Source organism: the organism of the source record quoted next, unplaced genomic scaffold (assembly GCF_019419815.1).
Source record: "Pyrus x bretschneideri cultivar Hongxiangsu unplaced genomic scaffold, Pyrus_bretschneideri_v1 Contig77, whole genome shotgun sequence".
In the NCBI taxonomy this organism is placed as follows: Eukaryota; Viridiplantae; Streptophyta; class Magnoliopsida; order Rosales; family Rosaceae; genus Pyrus; species Pyrus x bretschneideri.
In genome coordinates this window covers 314,537-338,380 of record NW_025999817.1, presented here as the reverse complement: position 1 = coordinate 338,380, position 23,844 = coordinate 314,537, and the positions used below count along the sequence as shown (strand labels likewise).

The following is a 23,844-nucleotide window of genomic DNA, read 5'->3' as shown; positions in this document are numbered from 1 at the left end:
AATATTCACCTCCTATACATATTGTACTCTTGATACACATCTATAATATATTGTGCATACCCTTAACTATTTACAAAAACATATAAAAAGGGTAAGGCCTTCAATAATCCTTCTTTTCTAGATTTCTTCGGGGTCAAGCTTAATAATTAGAGGGAGACAATTGGCCTTATTGGGGTCATAAGATCCCAACGACCCCACCTTCTCTCCGGTACTGGTACAGGATCAAAGTCATGGTGATATGAACAGATGATGACCGAAAGAAAAGTGTATGGCAGGGTACAAGGTCTAGAACGCTCTTCTGTTTTCTCATGATGAACACAGAGATTCACTTCGCAAGTTATGGCTTTTGTGGGTTTTGATTTAGGGCGCAAGGGTAATTTAATAAAGAGTTGTCCGGAGTCCGGAGTCCGGGTTATGGTGGCATCAAAATAACCAGAGAGAGTTGTCAGTTTTGGCGTGCTTTACTGTGCAAGGTGGTGAGCGAGCGAGCGAGTGAGGTGAGTGAGTTTGGTTTTTTATTTTGTTTTTTTTTCTTTTTAACAAACGATATTATTTATATTAGAGGATAGAAGGTGGGTTTAGCTTCATAATGAACTAGTGATAATATGGTTCAAATTCGTCTTTGACGAGAATTAAATCTAAAACTTCTTATATACATGTGAAGACGAATACCATTAAATCGTAATACTAAGTGGCTAGATGAGTGAGTAAGTTGGTTGTGTTAATTATGCACCAAAAAAACTCAATGAATCTCTCTCTACTTTTTTTCTCACCAAATTAAAGTAGAGCAAAACTAGAAGAAAAGGAAAGGAAAAACATTTTCTGTGCGCCAAAAAGAAGAGTGGTAGTGTATCTTACTTCCGAGGACTGAATCATGCATTTAGTAAATAACAAGTTTGCTTTTTTCGCACTTGGGTAATTTTTTTTCAGTATCTTGGGGGATGGGTCGACTTTAGATTTTGGTTTGGAACTCAGAAGTACTAAACAGCTGGGAGCTCTTGAGCTATGTGTTATTTTTTGCCCTTTTGGTTTTTGTTTTTCCTGAGTTGGGTGAAAGTTTGTTTGGTGGTGTGTTTGCTTCTCAAGATATGAATGCTTGTGCAACAGCAGCAGCATTCAAAAGCCTCGCCCTTTGGTCTCTTGTTACTCTTCCTCTGAGCGCTGAAAACTCCTTCTGATTCCTCAAGCAAAAAGCTTGAATCGATGGCATGAGATTTTGGGTGAGTCTCTCTCTCTCTCTCTCTCTCTCTCTCTCTCTCTCTCCACCTTCTGTGGTTCTGGTTTTTCTGTTTTCAAATTGCAAGTAGCCAAGTAGGTGATATTTGTTAGTAGATTTTGTACAGCTCTGTAGATTTGATGAAATGGGGTCTTGGGTTTTGTGGGGTTTTACACGGAGAGTGGATTTTGGGGGTTGTCTTTTTGATTATTTCCCAATTTCTTCATGCCCTTGAGATTCTTTGCCTATTTCTTCATGTGGGGTTCTAAGATTTTTACTTTTGCAGCATAATATGATCTTTTGCCTTATTGTTTAACTAGAATTTCTATGACAATATTCTGGTAGATTCCTCAGATTTTAGTCCAATTTTGTAATGATTTATTTTATATTTTGTATGTGATATTTTCTCATTTATTCCCGTGCTTTGCCCAAATAAAAAGAGATGCTTGTTGTCTACCCTTGTGGTGGTTTCTTCAACTGATACCGAGATGCTTGTTGTCTACCGTTGTGGTGGTTTCTTCAACTGATACCGAGATGCTGTTTTCGGTTGCAGGTTTTCAAACTTCAACGGTAAAAAAAAATCTAGAAATTAGGTGGAGTTGATGTGTACATGTTGGGTTTGGAACTTGATTCTTTGAAGGCGTCCAAGGAGGTCTTGGTGGCATGAATCTTTATTAGCTTTTAAAAAGGAAAACAAAGAAACAGAAAACAAAGAAACAGAGTAATCAGAGGAGAAAATATAAGAAATAGTCGGGGAGTGTGGTGGAGTCAGATTTGTGCTTGTGAGCGTCTCTGGTGTTTGATAATTGTTTAGTGTTTAGAGTCTGTTGGTTATGTCCCCTCGCCTGACTTGATGCGCCCGGACTCCGTGGGCTTTGCCGCCGACCAAGGAAACAGCCTCTTCTTTGGCTCTCTTGCCATTCAAGAGAACCTTTTCTTAAAAATTTCCACAAACCCCATCTTCTCTTTCCCTTTCTTTCTCTCTCTTAGATTGCCTTGGTCTGTGTCAAGATTCGGTCATACGCCCCTGCCTTGCCTACATATAAACTCCCCTCTGTCTTTGAGATCCTTCTTTTCTCTCTTGGAGCCCAGGAAGTTGGTTAAAGTGTTGGTCCCCGGTCTTGGTGCCTTCCCTTCCATTTCGAGCAACTTTTCCTCGATTGGGATGCATTCTTGTTGGGGGTTTTTGGTGGTCTGGACGTGAAGTATTTGATCAGGCAGTGACAGGTTGAGTAGAGGGTAAGTTTCGTTTAGGGAAGTGGAGGAGAAGCATTGTTTGCTTGCCAAGATGAAGTTTATGAAACTTGGATCAAAGCCGGATTCTTTTCAGACTGATGGAAATAATGTTAGGTGAGATCTTCTGTCCCTATCTTTGAAAACTGTGCTCTATCTTTCCTCAGTTATCAATTCGAATCATGTGCTGGGCTATTGTGACTCATGCAAAAGCCTGAAAGTATAATTCCTGTTGCAAAATCCTGAAAGTATAATTTTTTTCGCCTAAATTTGAGATGGTTTTTTGTTCATTGGAAAATTCTGGATATTTCTCCTCATGGATAATGGCTATGTCCACTCATTAGTAGCCATCTTGGTTTAAAAATTGGGCTATAAGTTTTCGTCCTTTTTTCCGATTCTCATTGTTTTCCCACTCTCTATTTGCTTAAAATTATTCTTGTTCTATGACTTGGTATCAAATTTGCTCTCATTTACTTTTTAGTTTTTGGTTCACCGAAAACTTGGTTCTCTTACTGCGGCCGCCCGAAGAGAACCTTTATTGAATCTGTCAGTGTGTCACTTGCTCTAGATCAATTCTTTTGGAATATCTGAATCCATTCTGAGCTATTGTCAATCTAGTATTTATTGGTTATCTCTTATAGCTATCATAAGTAGATCACCACACATAATTTGTTATTCGAATTATAAAACTATTGTTCATTAATTTAAGGATGCAAGAGGTTGTGAGCTAATAAGTTAGACTAAACCAGGGTAATACTGTAAAAAATGATAGAGTTGTGTCAAATGTAGACAAAACTTAGAAATGCTAATCAAATTAAATGCATTGATAAAGCAATGTTATAATATAAGAAAGAACGGATGCAGGCAATTGAGTTGTACTTTTGTATAGGAGGAGAAAGATTTCTGGGCTCCTGAAAAGAAAAGTTTAGAAAAGAAGAAAAGCTTGATTTTCAATTGCTCGTTGCAAGATCTAAATGTTTTAGTATGCAGGTCTTCTTATTAGTGCTCTTTTATATACAAAGTCCTTACTAACAGTACAAAAACATTCTTATATGCAGGTATGTCGCAACGGATTTGGCAACAGACATCATTGTTAATGTTGGAGATTCAAAGTTTTATCTACATAAGGTAGTCATCTGGTCCATTTTTCTATATATGGTATCTTGTATCAGGATTGCCAAAAACTGTTTAGTCCTCTTGTCGTTTTTCATTTCTTGGTGAAACAAACGGCTCCCCAGTTACCTTTCATGTTGCATTTTCAAGTGGAGGGATCTATAGTCAGTAATTTATTATAGTACTCATATTAAAGCATCCAGAACAAATCGAGATATGTTTAGCTACTGTAATTATGAAATAGATAAAAGAGGTGTAAGGCTTATAAGCAATATGCATGCGCTCAACTTGTTTCATATAGATAAACTGAACATTTACGGGGATATGACTATTTAATTAATTAAAGACTACTCTGTTGATACTCGACAAATAACCAATCGCTTGACGAATTATTATGATTTTCTAGAGACCAACAGAGCTTTGATAGGTATAGATACTGAGCTTTATAGATATGTTAAGCTCTTTTAAATTCAATAGATGACACAGTCTTGCCAAACTTGTGTTGATTCTCAAGACAACTCTTTTCGTTTTCAAAATTTATGTGAAAATCTGCTGTATATCTACAGATACATGTTTTGTGATACCGATCAAAGTGATAATGTTGTATGCAGTTTCCTCTTCTATCAAAGAGTGCTCGCTTGCAGAAGTTGGTTGCAAACACTAATGAATCAAACACTGGTGAAATTTACATTTCTGACATTCCTGGTGGCCCTGCTGCCTTTGAGATATGTGCAAAGTTTTGTTATGGCATGACTGTTACCCTCAATGCTTACAATGTTGTTGTGTCTCGCTGCGCGGCTGAATATCTGGGGATGCATGAGTCTATCGAGAAAGGAAATCTCATTTACAAGATTGATGTCTTCCTTAGCTCTAGCATTTTCCGGAGCTGGAAGGATTCCATCATTGTTCTTCAGACTACAAAGTCTCTTTTACCGATATCTGAGGAACTGAAGTTGGTTAGCCATTGCATTGACTCTATTGCCACTAAGGCCTGCATGGATGTTTCAAAAGTTGACTGGTCCTATACCTATAACCGGAAGAAGATCCAAGAGGAAAATGGGAATGCTCCAAATTGGAATGGTGTCAGAAATCGTCCAGTTCCAAAAGACTGGTGGGTTGAAGAATTGTGTGAGCTTGAGATTGATTTGTACAAGCGTGTTCTAGCGAATATTAAAAGCAAAGGGGTACTATCTGGTGAAGTGATCGGAGAGGGCTTGAAAGCTTATGCTTACAGAAGGTTGCCAGGTTTCAGCAAAGGTATGATCCAGGATGGAGATATGACAAAGCATCGATCAGCAGTGGATGCAATTGTCTGGCTGTTGCCTGAAGAGAAAGGCAGTGTCTCTTGTAGTTTCTTGCACAAAATGTTGAAAGCAGCTATATTTGTGGACTCTGGAGACACGGCTAAGGGAGAGCTGGTAAGGAGAATAGGGCAGCAACTGGAAGAGGCTTCGGTAAATGATCTTTTGATACGAGCAGCGGAAGGTGACCCTTCTGTTTATGATGTTACTGTAGTCCAAAAAATAGTAGAAGAGTTTCTAAGGCAAGGTCGAAGTCCAGAGATTGAATCACTAGATGAAGGCGATAAACTTCAGGAGGTGAGAAGGCCAGGGATATTGTCAGATGCTTCCAAGCTGATGGTGGCAAAACTGATAGATGGGTATCTTGCTGAAATTTCAAAGGATCCCTGCCTACCCTTGTCGAAGTTTGTTGATCTTGCGGAGATGGTAAAAGGTTTCTCTCGACCTTCTCACGATGGACTTTACCGAGCCATTGACATGTACCTTAAGGTTAGGGGTTTTATACATTTATTCTCTTCATTGACATAAAGTTGGGGTCTTTCATGTTGTGCAAGTTTTTAAATGTTACGATGCAAACAAGGTGCTTCAGATTTTCTGTTCTGTTGTATTTTAGTCAGTGGTGAAATATGATCATGCCATAAAAATTCTGTTTTCCCCCGTGCTTTTGTGTTTTATCTTTGTTACTGTTGGTGGTGATATATGTTTCACACGTTGGCCTGCTTTGCTATGCAGGAGCACCCAAGGATCAGCAAGAGCGAGAGGAAGAAGATATGCAAGCTGATGGACTGCAAAAAGTTATCTGTAGACGCGTGTGTGCATGCAGTGCAAAATGAGAGACTTCCGCTGCGTGTAGTTGTGCAGGTACTATTTTTTGAGCAAGTCAGGGCTGCTGCTTCATCAGGCAGCAGCACTCCTGACCTACCTAAAGGCATGAAGGATTTAAACAGTGGGTCCCATGGTAGCTCAAGATCTGCAACAACCAACACGGAGGAGGATTGGGATGCAGTAGCGTCGGCTGAGGAGCTTAGAGCCCTAAAGGGGGAGCTAGCTTCTTTAAGGTTGAGCAGTGGTGTGGGATTGTGCGACAGGAATGGAGATGGGAAAGGCAGTGTTGACAAGGCGGCAGTAAGTAAAATGAGAGGGTTGCTCAAGTCAAAGAAGAAGATTTTTGCAAAGCTTTGGTCAAGCAAAGGGGTACAAGGTGAGAACAGTGGCTCTGATTCATCCGAGAGTCTTGGTTCGGGTAATCCCGAAGAGGCTAAATCTACACCTTCGAGAAATAGGAGGCATTCGGTTTCTTAGTAGAACAATTGACCCAGAAATAGGTTGGGAATTTTCGGGTTTCACCTTCTCTCGTTATGATCTTAGCAACTAAAAAGGAAAAACTGGTTACCTGAGCAAAAGTGGAGTACATATAGTTTGGAAGAAGGCTTTTTGTTGTTGTACTTGCAGAAAAATTCGCAGGGTGAGAAAATGAGAGAATTTACCTAGAGAATGTAACTGCAGAGGTGATCCAAATGCCAAGAGTTAACTCTCATACTTAATTGTGCTTTTCAAAATCTTTTGTATGCTATATGACTTGTCTAGCAAGAAAAGCATTTATCTATCAATAGCTTTAGAGAATTAGAGGTGGGCTTAATATGATCAGTCCAACTACATCATTCAAAATTCGTTTGATCGAAAAGTTCGCGCTTCTATTGTAGGACTAGATTAATTAAAAGCCGTTTGATTGACGAGTTCACCTTTCTCTTGTAGGTTTAGATTGACGAGTTGGCCTTTCTCTTGCACAATAAAACTCTTGCCATGCTATTACTATGTTGCATTCTTTACTTCATACAAAACAAGGTCTAAAATATCGCTGATATCAGAAATATTGGAATATTATCGATATCGATAAAAATTGAATAAAAACCACGAAAATTGTAAGAAAAACTTGGAAATTTTTATTGAAACTTTGCAAGATGTTTATTTAGTCAATTATCTATTAGTTTATCACAAACAATTGGAAGGAAATGCATTGCATGATGGATTTAACTGATTTAAGTTGATTATATAGCGAGTTGGCAAACATTGTGAGTGTAGAAAATATGTAGTAATTAATGAAAGAAGTTTAAACACACCATAATCATTTATATATAATGAATTAGTACAATATTTTACACTTTATACATTGCATGGTAAGATACATGAGTGACTTAGTACCACATAGAGTTCCTATGAGGTTCAAAATTTTCACTATCTTCATCATCTCTATGTGTAGAGTAACTATATTGTGAAGAGTAGTCATCAAATGATAAATCCCCAAAATAGTTTTGCATGTAATTGTTAACATGTCATCCATATGGATCCGAGATTGGTTGACGTTGTACATAAGCAAAATCATTTGAAGATTGAGTCTCGGATTCTTTCCATGAGTCGCTCAATTCCATCCCAATAGGAATGGGATATGAAGGGTAGGGAAATGGTTGGTTATGAGTATAACCATAGTTACTACTTCTCACTCCAACAAAGTCCGAAGTTATAGATAACGAGTCATCTTCTTGACTTGACAAAGTCCCCTTGCCTCTTTCTCTACGAATATAGTCCTTCCCTATGGAACCAATTCCTGGTCCTGCCCGCCTACTACCATGATCCTTATCCTGTGTTGCATGCATGAAGTTTGCCTCACCAGTGAAGGGGCTCATAAATCAGGGAGGTGGTCCAACATAGTTTCCATATCCACCACTACCTCCAGCTCCATTATATCCTTCATCATTCCTACCTTTGGTGGTAGGTGAGTCTCTTGATCTTGTACTAGAGCTATCATTAGTATCAGCAGGATCTTGTGGTTGTGTAGGATTGGAAGAAGGTGGAATTCCAGTGTTTCTTGGTCTTGGGCGCAAAAGTTCTTCGAAAGAGTCAGCGCTGCTAGATCCCACCTCCTCCTGTAATACTCTTTCTACATTTATCCCTTCATTATGTGCTTCTTCAGCAACTCTTAGAGCTGGGTTACCTTCATCATCATCTAAATGAAGAGGTCTAATCCATTGATAAAGTTGGTTACCCTCTGTATAATCATTTTCAACAACAATATCAAACACATCTAGTGGGTCACCATGGTCGACATGATCTATTTCTGCTTCCTTATCTCAAATTTGAAGCTTCATGTTGTAGTAGCAATAAACTAATTTTTCCAACCTACTATGAGCCAACCTATTTCTTTGCTTTGTGTGTATGAGTGCAAATGGACTCCAATTTCTTTCACAAGCAGATGAGGAAGCTATTTGTGATAATACTTTGATTGCTAACTTTCTCACAGTTGGCGCATCAGTCCCATACATGATCCACCATTCAGCTATAATGAAAAACAATGTTGATAAGTCTAATAACTCCAACAAATTCTATTATAAATTGATAGTGAAATATGTTTACACTCACTAGGAGACATTTTTGTTTGAGTAGCAACTGATGTTGGTTCTCCAAAAGTTCTTCTTGCATCTTTAAACCATGTTAGCTGAATTCAATAAATCGTGTTAGTTTAATCCAACAGTGTAATTATTATAATTTAAGTAATTGTGTACCTCATTTCCAAATTGGCCAACTGCTGGTGATGCAGGGTCTAATTTAGAGTATACATTATGTACAGCACGTATAAGGGTACCATCATCTCCAACACCGGGTCTGTATTGGTATCGAGGATTCAAATAATATGCTATTCAAAGAAACACACACTCTAATAAGAGAAATAATACTTATGCAACTAAAGAAATGAATTGCAAATTATGATATAATTTATACCTGCTGCATGCAAATCGTGGTATAATGTTTTATACCATCGGTCATCAATTATCTTTATGACCCACCTTGCACCATGTTTTCTTTCCAAGTCCTCCTTCACTACACGCATCAACTCATATATTGCCCCCATAATAGGATACACTTCTGTGTCAACGATCCGTAAAACTTTGTAAAAAGGTTCAAACAGTTGGCACACATGTTCTGATTGAGTCCAAAAAGCATGATCAAGCACTATACTTTCCACCATACGACCTGCATTTGAGCGGCTGAAATTGTGGTTGGCCCAATCGTCACTAGTGAATAGTTTCTTCAACCCTGCTTTCTTCTTAAGTAGGTTGTCTAATGCAATATAGTTGGTGGCGAATCGAGTGGTAGCTGGACGAATAATTTCTCCTTTGCAAAATTCACGCATCTTTGCCAACAACCAACCGTGATTGTAAATATAATTTGTGATCGTTCTAGCTATTTTTACGACATTAGCAATATTCTCTTTCTTCCCCATTGCCTCAAACATGAGATCAATACAATGTGCTGCACATGATGTCCAAAACACATTATGATGCTTCATTAATGATGCGAGAATTATATACGCACACAAATTAACCCTCTTTTTGACAATTGCAGTATAAGTATAAGTAGGGATCGTTCTTAACCGGGGATTAGGAGGGATTGCTAAACACTTGGAAACTGACTTAAAAACTCAAAAACAAAGTTTAAAACACTAAACTTGACTCAAAGAATGCAAAACTAAAAGTTAAAACACTTAAACAAACCTAAAACCCAAAACAGCAACTAGAAGACTCAAAACTGCCTAAAAACCACTTTCTGGGCAGTTTTGAGCACCTACACTAATTTGGACGAAATTGGATGAAAACTTGAATCAAAATACTTAGAAACACAAATCAAAACACTTTCTAACTAATTTGGACAATACAAAGACTCAAAGGACTCGAAACAAGTTCAAAAGACTCAAAACTGCCTAAAAACACTAACTAGGCAGTTTCTGACCTTAAACACAAATTTGGACGAATTTAAGATTATAGGTGGATTCAAAACACTTTAAAACATAAATTAAACAGATTCTAAACACTATAGAACAAGAAAGTAAAGGGGGGGGGGTTTTGATTTGACGAAAATTGAAATAACAAAACAAGTTAATAAACTAGGCAGAATTGTAAAACGAATTTGAGAAACAAGATGATGGATGGATTAGTTAGAGGTCCATTCTCCACACAAGACACATTTGTATATGAATCGATTCTCCAATTGATTTTCACTAACTATGATGCTCAACACCCCAAGTTAACCGTGATGCACTAATTAACCTTCAAATTTTCCTTATGTCAATGAATTGGATGATGCATGCGACAATTCAAAGTATTCTCCAACGGTCCTCAACATGAATGCATAGAAGAGATACAGTGAGAGATCATTATGCTCTATGAAAATTATAAGTGTTGACGAGGCAATTGTAACTATGAATGCATGATACTCTTGCCAAGAATTCAATTAACGCGGTTGTGACTAGCAACCTTCACTACTCATGTTTATAAACTTGTGACGATTAGGTGAAACTCGTTTATAAACTAGCATCAAGTTCATGCATGAAAACTAAGTATGCATCCTTAATCAACATACAAGAACAAGTTATGAATAAAACAGATAATTGAATTGCGATCACAACTTAACAAATCACAATTGGAAGAAATCAATTCATATTTCAAACAAGTTCATGGCTTCAAACTTTCCCCTAACTAATTAGGGGTTTAGCCACTCATGATTACAGCAAACTTAGAAGATAATAACAAAGTAAACATTGAAAACAAGAATCGAAGTACACCTAAAAATTCCAACAACTCAATCTTGAATTGTATGAACGTTTAAGCCTCTTCTCCTCTAGTTGCTGCGACACAAGGGGTTTTGGTGAGTTTTGGGGGTTATGGATGATGTAGAATGATGTGTTTAGGGTAGGGATGGATGTAGGGGAAGGCAAGGAGTGTTTTTGGGCAGAAAATATGAAGAATGGTGAAGTATGGTTGTGTTAGAGAGAGGGAATGAATTTCTGGCGTGAATGAATGTGTATGAGAGGTGGTAATCTGATCTAGGGGTTAATATGAGTATATATAAGCACTTAAAACCCTAGGGTAATCAGATATGAGCTTGTGACAAGCTAGGACGGCTAGGAGACAAGCTAGGACGGCTAGGAGACAAGGTAGGACGGCTAGTGACAAGCTAGGACGGCTAGGAGACAAGCTAGGACGGCTAGTGACAAGGTAGGACGGCTAGGAGACAAGGTAGGATGGCTAGTGACAAGCTAGGACGGCTAGGAGACAAGCTAGGACGGCTAGGAGACAAGCTAGAAATTAGGCACCATGTGTGAATAGATAAAGCCTTCTAGAAATAAGGTTTTTAGGCCCCCTTGCAGCTCCCTAACTGAATTCAAGCCTTCAAATTCGTCCATCCTCATGCCTCCATGCTTGCACTATCCAATCTTGGCCCAAAAATGCTCTAGAATGCTCCAAATTGCTTCTTTCTGCATACTTTGACACTAAAACCTGAAATTGCACGAAAATGATTTTAAACACTAAACTAACTAAGGAAAAACAACATAAATGCATGAGAACAAGCCAATTAAGTCGCATAAAAATGCTCCTATCAAATTCCCCCACACTTAGCTTTTGCTAGTCCTCGAGCAAAACAAAGAAATAAAACAGGACAAAACAAACAAACATAATCTAAACCTTCCAACGTTTGCCTCAGGGATTTCCAATGCACATGACATGTTAAAGTTTATCATTCCCACAGATTTGAGTCAATTTAACACTTAAGCACATGCTTAATCATAGTCACTACTTACTAGTTCACAATTAACCAATTAAAACAATGTTTTGAATGTAGTAACATGCCTTAGAGAATTCCCTCAATCCTTAATAGATTTGCACTCTATTTTCACTCAGATTTTATAACTACACACCCTATACTAGTTATATGTGAGAGAATTGATGTAGATATAAAAATGAATGCTCACATATATGTATCACAAAGAACGCAATTTCCGGAGTTAATAGGCATGTTTAGATATGATCTCATGAATGGAATGCTACTACTTAGATGCGAGAACCAGTGACACCATATGCTCATACCAAATTCAAACTCAACAAATTGAAACACATAACACTCAAGATAGAAGTTTAAGGGTTGCAACGGGGCTTGGGGTATTGGTTAACAAAGAAAGGATAGGGAAAACAAACGTTCTTCAAGCATTAGTAAGCAAAGTAATGAAATTAAGACTTAGAATTCACTTAGTTTGCAGAAATTAACTTAAAAACACAAGGGGAAGACTTTAAACAACTTCTTGGGGCCGAATTCAACTTTTTGGACCCTTTCTTCAACAAACAACACCTTGGAACTCTTTTTCTCATGTTGTTCAACTCTTTTCATACTTTTTTTTTCTTTTTTTTTTAACGAATTTTTCTTTTCTTTTCTTTCTACCCGTGCTTATGGCACATAATTCTCAAAACAAAAACTTCCCCCACACTTGGTTTCTGCCATAAAGGAATTCCATTTGAAGCATGCTTACTATACTTTAAGAACGAGGGTATGGATAGTCCTAATCTAGGCTAGGTGAGGGTAATGTGGGTTAACAAAGAAAAGGCTAAACAAGGCTCAATGGGGTTAACACCTAAACATATAATGGAGTAGGGCACACGGCTTTTTGGCTAAAGTGGTGGTCACTACACAACTTCATCTTGAATATGTGTTATGCTAATCAATACCATGCTTTGAATGAAATGGGCATGACTTCTAGTGTTTGGAACTAAATGATGAAACACCTTCTAAGTAGCAACCAAACAAAGAATAATGAGATCATGCAACGATTTTAGAAAACAAAGAATGCACAGATTTTAACTCTCCAAATAAACGTTTAGGCTCAAGTCTCACAAGGTTGTAGCGTTATTTTGAGTTCCTTCCTTCAAGCATGTTACAAAAATTGATTTTTTTCTTTTATGATTGCATGTGAATTCATAAGTTATAACCACAACCAAGCATAAATATAGAGTAAATCAAACTTTCATCCATGTTTGTAACTTTCTTTAACCGTCATGCAATTAAAAACCAAATCCTCATCATTGTGTTGGAAGGTAACCTACGACACCAACAACACACAAAAACAACTCTTTTTGGGTTTTTCAAAACAATTTTTCAAATTTTTATGGTATTTTCGGATTTTTAAGTCAACACACCCTAAAACACTCTAAAATAGCTTAAAAACACTTAAAAACAGTGGGAAACAAGTTTAGACATGTTAGGTGGTAATACCCTACGAATTTCATGCAAAAATATATCAAAACAGAATGTTACCCCCCCACACTTAAACTAAACATTGTCCTCAATGTTTTAGACATAATTAAAAACACAATACACATAACATAAAGAAAGCAACAAAGGAAAGGGTTTAGGGACGCAAATCTGAGTATGGAGCGATTCCCAAGTTCTTCCTTTGTTGATTGCATGGGTTGCCTCCCAAGTAGCGCTTGCTTTAACGTCTTCCAGCCGGACGAAGAACCCAATCACTCCAGATTGGAGCCCACGGCACCCAAGGGAAGCTCTTCCACAACATGCTCCACAAAGTTCTCATAGTATGGCTTCAATCTATGTCCGTTCACCTTGAACTCGTGGCCACTTTTTAAGCTTTGGACTTGGACTGCACCATGAGGAAAAACATTAGTAACAACAAGAGGTCCAATCCATTTAGAACGTAACTTACCAGGGAATAACCGAAGTCTTGAATCAAAAAGCAACACTTTCTGCCCCTTGGAGAACGTTTTGGTACGAAGCATCTTATCATGATAAGCCTTCGTTTTGTCCTTGTAGATGTGAGCATTCTCGTAAGCCTCGTTCCTAATCTCCTCAAGTTCATCTAATTGGAGCTTCCTATGAACTCCAGCAGCGTCTATGTCCAAATTGAAGGTTTTCACAGCCCAATGTGCCTTGTGCTCTAACTCAACGGGCAAATGACATGGCTTACCATATATAAGCCGAAAAGGTGACATGCCAAGGGGAGTTTTGTAAGCCGTACGATAGGCCCACAATGCATCGTCCAAGCGCAAACTCCAATCTCTTCTTGAGGGTCCCACGGTTTTCTCTAGGACTTGTTTGATCTCCCTATTTGAAACCTCCGCTTGCCCATTAGTTTGAGGGTGATAAGGTGTGGAAACCTTATGAGTAACGTTGTACTTCTTGAGCAAAGCTTCAATGGTGCGGTTACAAAAGTGAGAACCCCCATCACTAATTAAAACTCGTGGCATCCCAAACCTAGCAAAAATATTAGATTTCACAAAATCTGCAACAACCTTAGAATCGTTAGTACGGGTGGCTTTGGCTTCCACCCATTTGGAAACATAATCGACAGCTAGCAAGATATAAGTGAAACCAAAAGATGGAGGGAAGGGGCCCATGAAATCAATACCCCAAACATCAAAAATTTCCACAAAGGAGAGAGATTGTTGCGGCATTTGGTCCTTAGGCCCTATGTTACCTGTTCTTTGACACTTATCACATGTTAAACAAAACATTTTAGCATCTTTAAAGAGATTAGGCCAATAAAATCCAGATTGTAACACCTTTAGGGCTGTCCTTTGGGTGCCAAAATGTCCCCCACATGCATAAGTATGGCAGAATGTAAGAATGGAATTAAAATCAGATTCGGGCACACATCTACGCACAATCTGATCTGGGCAGAATTTCCACAAATATGGATCATCCCAAACATAAAAACGTGCATCATGAACAAGTTTATCACGTTGGAATTTGTTTAGGGTACTAGGAACTTGCTTAGACACCAAGAAATTGACCAAATCGGCATACCAAGGGGTTCTTACCTCAATGGACAGAAGTTGTTCATCCGGGAATGTCTCTACGATGGGAACAGGCTCTTCCTCACGCACCATTCTACTTAGGTGGTCAGCCACTACGTTTTCACACCCTTTCTTGTCTCGAATTTCAAGATCGAACTCTTGAAGTAGGAGCATCCATCGAATGAGTCTTGGCTTGGCCTCCTTTTTTGTGAAAAGATACCTCAAGGCTGCATGGTCAGTGAAAACAATGACTTTAGTACCAAGAAGATATGATCTAAACTTATCTAATGCAAATACAATAGCCAAGAGTTCTTTTTCGGTTGTAGAATAATTTAGTTGTGCATCATTCAACGTCCGTGAGGCATAGTAGATGACATGCGGCCTTTTGTCTTTCCTTTGCCCTAAAACAGCCCCTAGAGCATAATCAGAGGCGTCACACATCAATTCAAAAGGGAGACCCCAATCAGGGGGAGCAATGATTGGTGCCGTGGTCAACAACTCCTTGAGTTGATTGAATGAAGCCGTGCACTCCTTGGTGAATTCAAACGCCACTTCTTTTTGTAGGAGACGGCAAAGAGGTTGTGCAACTTTTGAGAAGTCCTTTATAAACCTACGATAGAATCCTGCATGGCCAAGAAAAGAACGAACCTCTCTAACCGAAGTTGGAGAGGGTAAGTGACGTACAAGATCTATTTTAGATTTGTCTACTTCAATGCCGTTTTCAGAGATAATGTGCCCTAAAACTATGCCTTGTTTAACCATGAATTGACACTTTTCCCAATTAAGAACAAGGTTAGTTTCAACACAACGTTTTAGAATCAAACTCAGATTATGCAAGCAACCATCAAAAGAATTACCAAAGACGCTAAAATCATCCATAAAAACTTCAATGATTTTCTCAACATAATCAGAAAATATACTCATCATGCATCTTTGAAACGTAGCAGGTGCATTACATAAACCAAAAGGCATGCGACGATATGCAAATGTACCAAAAGGGCATGTGAAAGTGGTTTTTTCTTGGTCCTCGGGTGCTATGACAATTTGATTATAACCAGAGTAACCATCAAGAAAACAATAGAAAGCATATCCCGCTAACCTTTCGAGCATTTGGTCAATGAACGGTAATGGGAAGTGGTCCTTCCTTGTGGTGGCGTTTAACTTCCTATAGTCGATGCACACCCTCCAACCAGTTTGAATGCGCGTAGGAACAATCTCATTCTCGGCGTTTTCAACCACAGTTACTCCGGATTTCTTTGGAACGCATTGCACGGGCGAAACCCACCTGCTATCAGAAATAGGATAAATCACTCCACAATCAAGCAATTTGATTACCTCTTTCTTCACTACTTCCATCATCGGAGGGTTCAGACGGCGTTGAGCCTCTCGAGATGTTTTGGACCCCTCCTCTAGAAGAATGCGATGCATGCACATAGTAGGGCTGATTCCCTTTATGTCGGCCAAAGTCCATCCAATTGCCGTCTTGTACTCTTTAAGCACTCGCACTAATTTGCTCTCTTCTTGTGCCGTGAGTGAGGATGAAATAATGACGGGCAATGTCTCATCCTCTCCCAAGAACACGTACTTCAAGTGACTCGGCAACGGCTTAAGTTCAAGTGTAGGTGGCTGCACAACTGAGGGAAGCATTTTATTAGTCGAAACAGAACTTAAAATAGGGTCCAAAAACTTACCTGAATGGGATGGCAATGACTCGAGTGCAGCCACCATCTCCATCATATCCTCACTAGGGGGCACGGCCAAGGACTCCTCATGCATGCCGTGGGGTTCCTTGGTGGTTGTCTCAATGTTCTGCACGTCCCTTCCTTGTGCAATGACCAATTCAAGTGCATCGTCCTTCAAATTGTCCAAATGGTCCTGCGCTAGAGAATCAATTATATCAATAGCAAAACACGAATGATTCTCACTAGGGTACTTCATAGAATCAGAAAGATTGAACTTAATAACTTCCCCATCAAATTCCATTGTCAAATTGCCATTATATACGTCAATCTTTGTACGAGCAGTTTTCATGAATGGCCTTCCAAGGAGGATGGGCAATGAAGGGGCATGGTCGGACTCATCCATTTCAAGCACATAGAAATCCGCCGGAAAGATTAAATGATTGACCTGTACTAAAACATCTTCCAAAACTCCCTTTGGATAGGCATTAGATCTATCGGCCAATTGTATAATAACACCATCATTTTTCAATGCTCCTAGATTCATAGATGCATAAATTGAATATGGCATGACGTTTATTGACGCACCTAAATCTAACATGGCAGATTCGAAACGAGTATTACCAATAACACATGGAATTGTAAAACTACCCGGATCCTTGCATTTAGGGGGCAGTTTTCTTTGCAAGATGGCGGAGACATTTTCACCCACTTTGACAACCTCCTTGGTCGAAATCTTCCTTTTATTAGTGCAAAGCTCCTTCAAAAACTTGGCGTACCGCGGGACTTGCTTGATTGCATCCAAAAGAGGGATATTGACTTGAACTTTCCGAAACGTTTCGAGAATGTCTTTTTCGGCTTCCTCTCTCTTTGTTTGCATGAACCTACTAGGAAAAGGCACATTCGAAGGAAAAATATTAGTAGGAACTGAACTTAACACGTTTTTACCTTTATTGGACAGATTGGGTGGTTTAGAGCCACTAGAAGCTTGCGGCAAAGGGAGTTCCACCCTTCCCGTGGGTTTGGTTACTTCCCCCTCTTCAAAATGCAGTTTTTCATCCTCTTTGTGACATGTTTTTGATGAAGAACCTGCCCCAACTTCTTTTCCGCTTCTCAACACTATGGCTTTGGCAGATTCGAATCCACCTTTCGGATTCACTTGCGTTGAACTTGGTAACTTACCTTGTTCTCTACTAAATTGCCCCATGAATTCCGCCATTTGTCCCACTTGTCTCTTCAAATCCGTCACCTCTCGAGCTTGATTTTGTACCTCATTGGCGTAATTTTGCATGTCTTTGGCTTGTTTTTCTTGCCCCTGCGCCAATGTAGTTAGTAATTGAATAACTTGAGAATTATCAAAAGACGAACCTGAGTTGTTTTGGGACGATGGTGGTTGGGTTGCTTGGTATGGCCGTGGGAACCCAGGGGGGTTTTGTTGAAATCCCCTTTGTGGTGCAGATTGTTGGGACTCCCTCCACTTGAAATTGGGGTGATCTCTCCATCCGGGGTTGTAGGTGTTGGAGTATGGATCATGTTTGGGTTGGTTTTGGCCTTGGAAACCAATGGCATTGGCAGATTCCCATCCTCCATTCTCTATCAACTGAGGGCATGTCTCGGATGGATGCCCTTGCATTGAACACACGCCACACACTTGGTTGTCTTGTGGTTTTGATCCCTTGACAACCTGAGACACAAGAGAAGTAAGATTAGCCAATTGTGATTGAATATCAGAAATTGCACTTACCTCATTCACACTTTGTTGCCGTGGCCCCTCTCTTTGTCCAACACCTTCATATTGTTGAGCGTTGTGTGCTCGGTTGGCAATTAGAGCTTTGGCATCCACTAGAGTCTTGTCCACTAATGCACCACCCGCCGAAGCATCTAGCATTTGACGTTCCATGGGAAGGAGTCCCTCATAGAAATATTGAATGAGCAGCTCCTCCTTCATTTGGTGCTGTGGACATGAAGCAACAAGTGATTTAAAACGTTCATAATAAGATGGAAACGACTCACCTTGATTTTGTTGGATGCCACTAATTCGTTTCCTCAAGAGAATGATCTTGGCAGTGGGAAAGAATTTCTCTAAGAATGCACGTTTCATACTTTCCCAAGAGTTGACAGTTCCAGGGGACAATTCAAACAACCAATCTTTGGCCTTGTCCATAAGTGAGAATGGAAAGGCCTTCATCTTCAAAATACTCCCATCCACGTTGATGGGTGTCATACTTGAGCAAACTACTTCAAATTCCTTAAGATGCTTGTTAGGATCTTCCATGGACAACCCATGGAATTTAGGAATATGATGTAATAAACTAGACTTAAGTTCAAATTCTTCCGTCTTACCTTCAGCTGCCGTAGGGTATTGTATGCATAAAGGAACGGCATTGCCCATACCTGAGGCAGAGAGCTCTTTGATGGTACGATTGTCCACGGCCATGGTTGGTACTTCCTCCACAAATTGTGCCGTGGGCTCTCTTTCCTCCACAAACTCGGATGTAGAGCTAGAAGACGGTGGGGTAGGGTTTTGTTGATTCTTTTGCTTCCTCAACGTCCGCTCAAAATCGTCGTCAAAGTCTAAAATATGTTCGTGAACCGGATTAGAACTCCGAGTCATAAACAAGTACCTAGAACAAGAAACAAAATAACATAAGAATCTGATCTAATAAGAAAACGAAAATAACAATCCAAAGGATTAGCAAAGTTGCTAATCCCCGGCAACGGCGCCAAAATTTGATGCGAGAATTATATACGCACACAAATTAACCCTCTTTTTGACAATTGCAGTATAAGTATAAGTAGGGATCGTTCTTAACCGGGGATTAGGAGGGATTGCTAAACACTTGGAAACTGACTTAAAAACTCAAAAACAAAGTTTAAAACACTAAACTTGACTCAAAGAATGCAAAACTAAAAGTTAAAACACTTAAACAAACCTAAAACCCAAAACAGCAACTAGAAGACTCAAAACTGCCTAAAAACCACTTTCTGGGCAGTTTTGAGCACCTACACTAATTTGGACGAAATTGGATGAAAACTTGAATCAAAATACTTAGAAACACAAATCAAAACACTTTCTAACTAATTTGGACAATACAAAGACTCAAAGGACTCGAAACAAGTTCAAAAGACTCAAAACTGCCTAAAAACACTAACTAGGCAGTTTCTGACCTTAAACACAAATTTGGACGAATTTAAGATTATAGGTGGATTCAAAACACTTTAAAACATAAATTAAACAGATTCTAAACACTATAGAACAAGAAAGTAAAGGGGGGGGGGTTTTGATTTGACGAAAATTGAAATAACAAAACAAGTTAATAAACTAGGCAGAATTGTAAAACGAATTTGAGAAACAAGATGATGGATGGATTAGTTAGAGGTCCATTCTCCACACAAGACACATTTGTATATGAATCGATTCTCCAATTGATTTTCACTAACTATGATGCTCAACACCCCAAGTTAACCGTGATGCACTAATTAACCTTCAAATTTTCCTTATGTCAATGAATTGGATGATGCATGCGACAATTCAAAGTATTCTCCAACGGTCCTCAACATGAATGCATAGAAGAGATACAGTGAGAGATCATTATGCTCTATGAAAATTATAAGTGTTGACGAGGCAATTGTAACTATGAATGCATGATACTCTTGCCAAGAATTCAATTAACGCGGTTGTGACTAGCAACCTTCACTACTCATGTTTATAAACTTGTGACGATTAGGTGAAACTCGTTTATAAACTAGCATCAAGTTCATGCATGAAAACTAAGTATGCATCCTTAATCAACATACAAGAACAAGTTATGAATAAAACAGATAATTGAATTGCGATCACAACTTAACAAATCACAATTGGAAGAAATCAATTCATATTTCAAACAAGTTCATGGCTTCAAACTTTCCCCTAACTAATTAGGGGTTTAGCCACTCATGATTACAGCAAACTTAGAAGATAATAACAAAGTAAACATTGAAAACAAGAATCGAAGTACACCTAAAAATTCCAACAACTCAATCTTGAATTGTATGAACGTTTAAGCCTCTTCTCCTCTAGTTGCTGCGACACAAGGGGTTTTGGTGAGTTTTGGGGGTTATGGATGATGTAGAATGATGTGTTTAGGGTAGGGATGGATGTAGGGGAAGGCAAGGAGTGTTTTTGGGCAGAAAATATGAAGAATGGTGAAGTATGGTTGTGTTAGAGAGAGGGAATGAATTTCTGGCGTGAATGAATGTGTATGAGAGGTGGTAATCTGATCTAGGGGTTAATATGAGTATATATAAGCACTTAAAACCCTAGGGTAATCAGATATGAGCTTGTGACAAGCTAGGACGGCTAGGAGACAAGCTAGGACGGCTAGGAGACAAGGTAGGACGGCTAGTGACAAGCTAGGACGGCTAGGAGACAAGGTAGGACGGCTAGTGACAAGGTAGGACGGCTAGGAGACAAGGTAGGATGGCTAGTGACAAGCTAGGACGGCTAGGAGACAAGCTAGGACGGCTAGGAGACAAGCTAGAAATTAGGCACCATGTGTGAATAGATAAAGCCTTCTAGAAATAAGGTTTTTAGGCCCCCTTGCAGCTCCCTAACTGAATTCAAGCCTTCAAATTCGTCCATCCTCATGCCTCCATGCTTGCACTATCCAATCTTGGCCCAAAAATGCTCTAGAATGCTCCAAATTGCTTCTTTCTGCATACTTTGACACTAAAACCTGAAATTGCACGAAAATGATTTTAAACACTAAACTAACTAAGGAAAAACAACATAAATGCATGAGAACAAGCCAATTAAGTCGCATAAAAATGCTCCTATCAATTAACTTTCTTCCAGCTTTGACAAATGTAGAATCGTTGTCAGTCACGACTTGGACAACATTATGCTCCCCCACTTCCATGATTACATCCCTCAATAATTTGTAAATATACTTGTAGTTCTTTATATGGTCTGAAGCATCAATGGACTTCAAAAATATTGTTTTTCCCTTGGAGTATACCATGAAGTTTATGATAGACAATCTAGTCGGGCCAGTCCATCCGTCACACATGATTGTGCAACCATTAGTTTCCCACTTTGACCTCAACGTGTTAACATACTCGCCAATGTCTTTATACTCCATTTTCAAATATTTTTTTCTTACCTCATAGGGAGTGGGAGGTTGTACTCCAACATCGCCCTGTTGACATCCCAATACCATATTTTTGAAATGATGTGATGATGCCTTCTCAGCAGGGACATTTTCATAGATAAAGAACTTGCTAATTAGACGCCCCATTCCCTCCTTTACATTACCTCCAGTGAAATAACTCCAAACACTCTTTTGACGTGCTTTGGATGACTTATATAAACTTGGGGCTATTGGTGGTGTTGGTTGTGATTCTCTAACACTTGCTCCCCGTCTCATTTGTGCACCACCACTTGTCCCGGAACCTTGTGCTCTATTAGGAATTTTATAAAGGTGTTCTCTTTCCCATGCTGACTGTTTGGAGGCACGTAATGCTTGTTTGAAATTGCGTCGTTCTTCAGGTCCTATGTCATCATCACATTCGTCCTCATCGTCATCATCATCATCATCATTGTCAACCACTTGGCCAATGACTTCTCCTCGTAGCCCAGCTTGAATATTTTCCATTCCATGTGTTTTCTTTTCCTTCTGGTATTTTTTATTTTTTAATAATGTGATGATGAATGCCTTCACTTCTGGGGGGACATTATCTCATCGTTGGACATTATTTCCTGGATCTAATCCACCAAGATGGTACTTAAGTCGTGTCACTCCGCCACTCTTCATTACCTGACCACAATATTTGCAAATTGTGCCATGTTTGTTTCCGTCTATTGGGTCTCCATGTTCCCAAGCTAGATCACGTTTAGTAACTCCACTAGACATCTTAAACGTACCTATATTTATTTTTCATGGAAATTAGGCAATTATTTTTTGGCCAAAAATATAGTAGTGATGATGGTTATATAAGAGAACCTAAATAATAAAGTTATTTTACAGAAGAATTAAACACGAAGTAAAGAAAATGATTGTAGTAATTATAAAAATAATATGGAATAATAAAACCTAATATTAATGAATAATAATCCAATTTGATAATAATCCAATTTAATAATAATCCAATTTAATGAATAATCCAATTTGATAATAATCCAATTTAATGAATAATAATCCAATTTGATAATAAAAAGATCTAATATTAATGAATAATAATCCAATTTGATAATAAAACCTAATATTAATAAAATAATAAAATAATAAATAACATTAAACATATTAAAATTATCCTAGGGAGTAATTATACAACATTACTTAATTACTTCAAAAAATTAACATGCAAGTATTATTTGGTTCTTAGATCACATGTACGGGTCCACACAAATTTTTTTGTTGTTGTATAAATTACAATAATATAAATATAAGTTTGTAAACTTACCTTAAATATGGAACCCTTTGTGTTGAAGCTTTGAAAGGGCTCTGGAAAGGCTCTGAAAGGGCTAAGGGAAGAAGAAGAAACGAAAAGGTGTAATAGAGGTGTGATGATCTGATACTCCAAATGTGAAAGAGTTGGAAGTGGCACACGGTTTTGAGTATGAAACCAACCACCACTACTTTTTGTCTTGTCAAAAGTTTCAAAAGTTGGCCTGTTTGGGGGATTTATATTTTATATATATATATATATTATATTATATTATATTATATTATATTATATTATGTAACTTATCATAACACACACACCACCACACACACGCACTGACACACACACTGAATTATTATGTTTATTTTATCGATATTATCCCGATATTACCAATATTACCGATATTATCCTGATATTACCGATGTTATCGATATTATCCCAATATATTGACGAAAATAAGGTGGATGCGTGTGAAAATATCCCCCTCTAAAAAAAATGATATTATCGGCGAAATATCGCTGATAATATCAATATTTAAGACCATGATATAAAATACGATGAAACTACATAAATAAAATTCACCACCTTCACTAAAATTGTCTTGGATCAACAAAAATTGAAATCCCAGGAGGAAATTTGGTGTAGTCCTCAATAGGCCCATCACTGTAATCCTCCACAAGCCCTTAGATACACCACAAATCTTTAGCGCACGATAGACTCATCCAGTGTGGTACTGCTATCCTTAACGGCTCCTGTTTGGCCAAATCTCTGTTAGTAAATATAATTTGTATTTCATCAAATGAATAATGTTGCACAATTGAATATTTATGCAAGGAACAAAACTTAATGAGTAAGCTAACTAAGCTTAACAGCTAACAAAACTAACTTTTATAACAACTATTGCATCTTCAAGTCATATCTCTAGAGGACAAATTTACATTTTTACCCTTAATATCCCCTTTTAGACCAAATTGGGGGATCCGAAGAGCTAGTTCATCATGAAGAAACAAGAATCGTGGTTTTGACAGTGCCTTAATACACATATCAGCAAGTTGATCCTAAGTGCAGACAAACTTAACAAAAACCTGTTTAGCCAATACTTTCTCTTGAATGTAATTTTAATCAATTTCGACATGCTTGGTGTGGACATGAAAGATTGGATTCTTTGCTAGGGAAATGGCTGAAACATTGTCACACCAGAGCTAAGCAAAAAATGGCAGTTTGTAACCAATATCAACAAGTAG

The 23,844-nt window shown here is 38.5% G+C and overlaps 1 protein-coding gene across 2 annotated transcripts; it reads left to right on the top strand.

The window, feature by feature from the left end:
* The first annotated feature begins 800 nt into the window (after positions 1-800).
* LOC103938801 (BTB/POZ domain-containing protein NPY2-like) lies at positions 801-6,486 on the top strand. 2 transcript variants are annotated; one of them, XM_009348844.2, is made up of 5 exons: positions 801-1,220; positions 1,770-2,566; positions 3,508-3,577; positions 4,174-5,352; positions 5,596-6,486. In XM_009348844.2, exons 2-5 carry the CDS (start codon positions 2,505-2,507, stop codon positions 6,163-6,165), a joined length of 1,881 nt encoding a protein of 626 aa, XP_009347119.2. In that variant the 5' UTR covers positions 801-1,220; positions 1,770-2,504; the 3' UTR covers positions 6,166-6,486. The 2 variants fall into 2 exon arrangements, with proteins under 2 accessions (XP_009347119.2, XP_048431025.1); XM_048575068.1 differs by lacking the exon at positions 1,770-2,566 and having other exon boundaries at positions 802-1,220.
* The last annotated feature ends 17,358 nt before the right edge of the window (positions 6,487-23,844 follow it).